At 39.3% G+C, this 6189-nt stretch overlaps 1 protein-coding gene across 1 annotated transcript; it reads right to left on the bottom strand.

Moving 5' to 3' along the window:
• Positions 1-822: 822 nt before the first annotated feature.
• LOC105994042 (keratin-associated protein 13-1-like) lies at positions 823-1362 on the bottom strand. The gene has a single exon (XM_013027450.1). It carries the CDS (start codon positions 1360-1362, stop codon positions 823-825), a length of 540 nt encoding a protein of 179 aa, XP_012882904.1.
• Between the last annotated feature and the right edge of the window lie 4827 nt (positions 1363-6189).

The raw sequence follows: 6189 nt of genomic DNA, 5'->3' as shown, positions 1-6189 counted from the left end.
CTCTCGTTCTCTCTCACTCCATGCTAATATATTAATTCAGCTATTTTATATGATTTTTTTTTACAAATAGTTTATCACTGAATTGACATCTTTTGGGGACATTGAGTGTTGCTCTGAACATGGAAACTTCAAAATCAAATATGATGGCAGCATGAGATTTTCTCATTGGAAACATGAGGGTGTGCTCTGCTTGCTCAGTCAAGGGAGGCCATGTGCAATTTCCTAAAGAAATAGATTTTCTTTCTTTTTTGCCAGTCGTGGGGCTTGAACTCAGGGCCTGGGCACTGACCCTGAGCTTCCTTTGTTCAAGGCTAGTGCTCTACTCTTGAGCCACAGTGCCACTTCTGGCTTTTTCTGTTTATGTGGTACTGAGAAATTGAACCCAAGGCTTCATGCATGCCAGGCAAACACTCTACCACCTTTCCAGCCAGGAAATCGATTTTTCTATGAAAGGTACTCTAAGAACCTGGAGTCCCCAAGGCCAATCACAGCTCACACTCTGATAAGCAAGAAAGAACACTGAGAGCATATTGCATGCAAGAGTGAACAAATTTATTGTGTCAAGCCTTGCTCAACTTCACACTTTGTAAGGAGAATCCACATACATATGAAGGAATTGAGGGTTTCACAAGGACAGATATTTGGCTCCATTATTCACTATTGTGACCGTGTGAAAGGGTTGGTCTGTCAGCCAGCGCTGTGTTCCAGAGAAATGGCGCGGAGAAGGGTGAACTAACATTGCAGAGGCATCAGACATCAGCAGCTCTGAGCCAAGAACCATGGAGAGATTTCCCTGGAAAGGTAGGTAGGTAGCACCGGCCTTCAGCAAGCTGATCTCCGGGAACCAGATCCACAGAGTGGTCTGTAACAAGCAGCGTGACATCTCGTAGAAGCCAGGGATGTGGGGCAGCTGAATCCAGATTTACAGCCAATGGAAGGAAAGCCACGGATTCTGCAACTCAGGGGGCTGCAGCCACCAGATTCATAGCTCGAGGAGTAGCTGCTTCTTGACCTGGAGCCCAAGGAGTAGGAACTTTTGGATCCACAGCTCAGGATCTGACAGCTCCTGGACCCAGCATAAGTGGAGAGGCAGGGACTGCTGAGCGTGGAGGCCTTCAGGTAGTGGGCAGGCCTAGCACCTGAGCTGGACACCACGTGGGATGTCCGACATGTACTTGGCTGGAAGGAGGACCCTTTGCAGCCACTTCGGAGAGAGCATCCCGGCGGGAAGGCCCTGGGAGAGCAGAAGCCAGTGCTGTGGACCAGGTTCCTGGAGAAAGAATTGCTGCAGGAGATGCCCGGGTAGCGCACACAACCCCCAAGGGACTGGGAGGAGAGGTTTCTACAACATCTGTAGGACATCTTGAGAGCAAGAGAGATCAGCTGAGCCCCACAGAGATGTTGCTCTGACTTTCCATGTCCAGCTCTGGACTGCACGTTATATATATAGTCCTACACCTGGGTGTGGCCCAGTTCCAGGTGCGCCATTCTCCTCCCTCACTTTTTATAGGAGAACGTTTCTCTAGACCACTGTTAAGTATGATTTATCTTTCGTTCATATACTTAATTGCACTTTAAGGACTTTTATCAGGAAGACATTCATAGCACCCTACACACACCCGAGAATTTCCTTACCTTGCTATTATATTCACGGCCCTGAATAACTTCTCTTTGTTATCCACATATAAATGGAGTACTTTCCCTACCAGCACAGAATTGCATCAACTCTTTCTCTCCTCCTAATAAGCTGCCAAAAGCTTTAGTGGTTACTATTTAGAGTATGCATTTTTCTTCCTAAACACATCATAAGGCATTTTTTCAAATGCTAACTATCTTCAGTAGTGTCAACAATCTTTCATTTAAATATTTTTTTCTCACTATCTTGATCTCAAGATTAGAATGAGGAAATACATCTGGTCCTGTGGTGTTGCTATCAATGAACTTCATTATAAATGAGTTCCTTAGGCTATTTTATTAGAGAATAGTCAATATCATCTCAATGTTGGTTATCCAGGTTCTTGTCTCTGTCTTGGGTCTAAACAGCATGCTCTGCTTCAAATATGTAAAGAGCAGTGATAAATGCTGTTTCCTTTTAGTAAAACTTGCATAGAATTTTTAAATATATTTTTCTGATGCTTCCGTTTTAAGCTTATGCTTAAAACACAGAGATAAACACAGATACATGCATACAAACGTGTGTGCATATATATATATACACACATATATATACTTGTTTGATTTTAATTTTATTTTTTGATAGAAGAACAGATTCTTAACTGAACTTATTAGTGTGTGTATTCAAATAAGAGTGCAGTGTAAATGTTTTCTGAAAACAGCTGACTTGAATATTAGAGCAATGTTGGCATTTAGTCAACCCACACATAGAAGAAAACATTTGGGTCAAAGAAATCCAATGACCTCCCTCTTGTATTTCACCAGGATCGAAGATGAAGGCTGTAGTCAGTGTTTCCCTACACAGAGTCAAACATCAAATTCTCCGCCAAGTTAAATGCAAATTCAACATTTAATTTGTTCTAGAAAAGAACCTATTGAGCGTATTTAAACTAAGATATAAAGTCTAATAAGCCTTTATTTACTTCTCCTAATAATATTTACATTGAATCAGGGACAACAGGGGAATTCCATCCATCACTGCTCTGTATACATTTCAAGCAGAGGGTGTTTCCTAGCTCACAACAGAGAAGAGGACCTGGATAATTCATACTGAGATTAATGCAGGACAAATGTTTCTTATCTGCTTTGCACCCATTCGTCCTCAATGGGATCTGACATTTGATTTGATTTATCTGAGAGAAATGACATTCAAAATTGTCACTGGAGAAAAAAAAAGAGCCCCTTAAAAACTACCTGAGAACTCACTCGCTTTCTTCCCAAGCCTGCATGGTGCTTCCAAGCTCTTAGTTTCTTTGTTTTATGATTATCTCTCCCATGCAGGATCCAAATTGTGGCATGCATCACTTGAAGTGCCCTTGTGCAATACTTAAACCATCACTCTGATTCACAGAGGCAGAGTAAGCGATGCTTCAGGAATGAACACCTATTAAACTTCCGAAAGAAGTGTGTGCCATCCCCATGCCAGCCCTGAACTCATTTAGCATGGGAAATATTTCTCTCTTCCTATTAAAAGTTGATACTGAAAAATAAATAAATAAAAAAGCAGACTTACTGATAGCTGAAAGTTCTATTTTGTCAGGCAGATATATGAGGAAATAAACATTAAAATTACTTGCATATAAGTCAATTCAATTAACATTCCTCCACCCATTCCTAATTATGTTAATAGTTTTCATTAAAGTTATTTGTGTACTTGGCATAGATGCTAATGAACAACTCATAAAAGCTAATATCTTTGTCCCTCTGAATGCAAGGAAAAGCAAAACCAAAGTAGAAAATCTTTAGACGTAGTTAAGAAGCAGATGATGGAGCTGGTACATTACTCTGTGTGTCCTGTCTGCCATTGAAATACTCAGAGATGTTTTTCTTCACTGACCAGATATGTCAAAGGACAAATACAGTACTGAAAAGCTTCCTTCCTTCCATCATTCCTTCATTTGTCCACTCCTCCTTTCCTTCCTTCCTCCCTCCCTCCCTCCTTCCTTTTCTTCTTCCCTTCCTTTCTTCCTTCCTTCTATTTTTATTCCTGTTTTCTTTTTTCTCAGAAATTAATGCCAAAACTACATAGACATATCAATAAGTATCACGCAGCCACAAGTTGTTTATGCTCTGAATTGTTTTAAAATACTTGTTTTTTTCCCAGTGAACCTACCAAAGTATATCAAGACAATGTCTTATTACAATAGTTTCAGAGATTTACAAAACCACCCCAAATGAAGAAGCCATTTGCAATAGCAAAAGTGTTCAGTCTCCATGCTGCTTCGCTTAGTAGTTCTTGCATGTCTCTTTTCCTCTTCTTTGGTACTCTAGCGAAGCTTTTTCTTGCCTAATCCATAGGCGTTCTCATGGCTGTGACTCTTTCTCAGATTTGGATTTCTGAATGTTCAGAAATGTTTTACTCGGAGGGCAGGATCACCCTGATGAACCCCAATGCTGAGAGAGTGTTGGAGGACCCAGGGTGAGAAAGGGACTTGGAGAGTCACTGGGCTTCTTCATTCTTGGCCTCTTCTTCAGACACCATGAAAGCCTGACCTTATCTGTGGCTTACAGTCTCTCAGCACCCTCACTCTTAGCTTTTCTGCTTCCAGTGGACCACTTTCTATAACCCATAATTGTGTGATGCAGTCAGCATGGCTGTGTCTTAACAGCTCTGCTTACTGCCCTCTGCTGTCCTTATTCCAAGAACTTCAGTTTTGCGTGTGTCTAAATCACTGGAAAACATGGTCAGATCTTGGTAGACTTTTGGGAAATATTTATACAGCTTTACACAGTTTATTTTCTTATTATTGTTTTAGCTTACAAGGCTATTTATTGCATGTATAACTTTCTTTTAATTTCATAAACACCTGCAGAATACATCCCTGTTGATGCTTCTTTGTTTAAATAGTGATATATTTGTCATCGCTGTGCAGTGTTTTGAAGTATGAAAAGGAGCTCATAATGTTTTTATTACAAATATTAGCCTATATGATCTTTGTAATATTCCTACATGATCCACACTGTGTTTTTTCCCCCTCTTTTATAGGTAAGGAAGCTGAGCCACAACAGGTTGAGTGACTTTCCAAAGTTCACCCATGTAGTTACTAGCAGATGGGATTTGAACTCAAAGACACCATTGCAGAATTTTTGTGATGAACTGTTTTACTGTTAAGCAGCGATCTATGTTCCTCCTGGTTATTCTTCCAAAGGTCTATTATAAGAAAAGTCTATAATTTACGTATTTATCGCTCTACTGCTTTTGACTTTTAAGAATCATAAACCATGTCCCAAGGAGCACACGGTTGCTTTGTCCTTCCTGCTTCCCAATGATATGCACTGTGGAGATAGGTTGCCCTCTCTTTGCAATTTCTATTTTGTCAATTACTGGTGGAATTTTTTTTCTTCTAAAGATCTGCCATACATTCTTCCATAAACTCATGTGTTCCTTACATTTATTTCTAGTGATTTGTGCATGTGTTGTGTCTTTGTCTGTCATATACAAACTTCTGCAGTGAGCCATCTTAGTTACTTTAGTCAGCTTTAGTACTGATATAATTTTCACATACTAACATCTACCTTCTTATGTGTACCATTTACTGTTTTGTCTTTTGAGATAGAATATTTTCATTATGAACTGGTATCATGTTCCTTTATGACAAATATCTTATATATGAATTCATGACCCTTTTGTGCAAAGGAAATTCATGCAGCTTGGTTTGTTACTTTGCTTCAAAAAACACCATCTTTTTGACACTCCACTCTCTGATGTGTTTCAGCCGTTCATTCTACCAACTGGTAGATCATTATGCTTACAATATGTAATTTGGTTGTAAAGTCACCATAAGCTATTCAGATGATCTCTAGTTCTGGATTTTTACAGATAAAATCGCCATAGATGTCACTGTGCTGGTGTTTTTCTGTAGAGGTAGGTTTTCTATTCTGTTAGGTAAATAGGAGTGAAATTGCTGGCTCACATGACCTCTGCATAGTTGACACCATATGAAAGTGGCAAACCCTTTCCCATGGTGCCCCTAACATTTTGCATTCCCAACAGCACTGTTTGACATTCCAGTTGTCCCACCATCAACAGCACTGTCTACACTGCTATATAATTATTATAACCAGACTAATTGTTCTATCTATTCCAAGATGGTGGGCAAGTTTCTCCTTTACTCTCTGCTTAGCTCTTGACTGGTTTTTGATTAGAATTCTTTCTCTGCCATTAAGTTAAAATATAACTAATGTAATATAATAAAACATAAATGGTAATATGATATAATATATCATATTGATATAATAGATTACTATAATTTGTCTCCTAAATCGCCTAACATGGATGTCTATGATATTTTCTTCCATCTGTAGTTCTTCAAAGACTATGAAATCTTTGAAAAAATAGATGTAGTCTCAATTTAGCCCCAAATCTCTGAGTATGCCATACAATGCAGAATTAGAGTCAGGCCTCTTTTCTTTATTAGGATATCTAACCAACCTAGTGCCATTTATTGAAAAGACTACTCCTTCCCACTGAATCACCATGACACATTTGTTAAAAGTCAATTAAGCATATTTACA

This window comes from Dipodomys ordii, unplaced genomic scaffold (assembly GCF_000151885.1).
Source record: "Dipodomys ordii isolate 6190 unplaced genomic scaffold, Dord_2.0 Scaffold104, whole genome shotgun sequence".
NCBI classification, from domain to species: Eukaryota; Metazoa; Chordata; class Mammalia; order Rodentia; family Heteromyidae; genus Dipodomys; species Dipodomys ordii.
The sequence above is the reverse complement of the archived record's forward strand: the minus strand, read 5'-3'. Positions and strand labels throughout refer to the sequence as shown.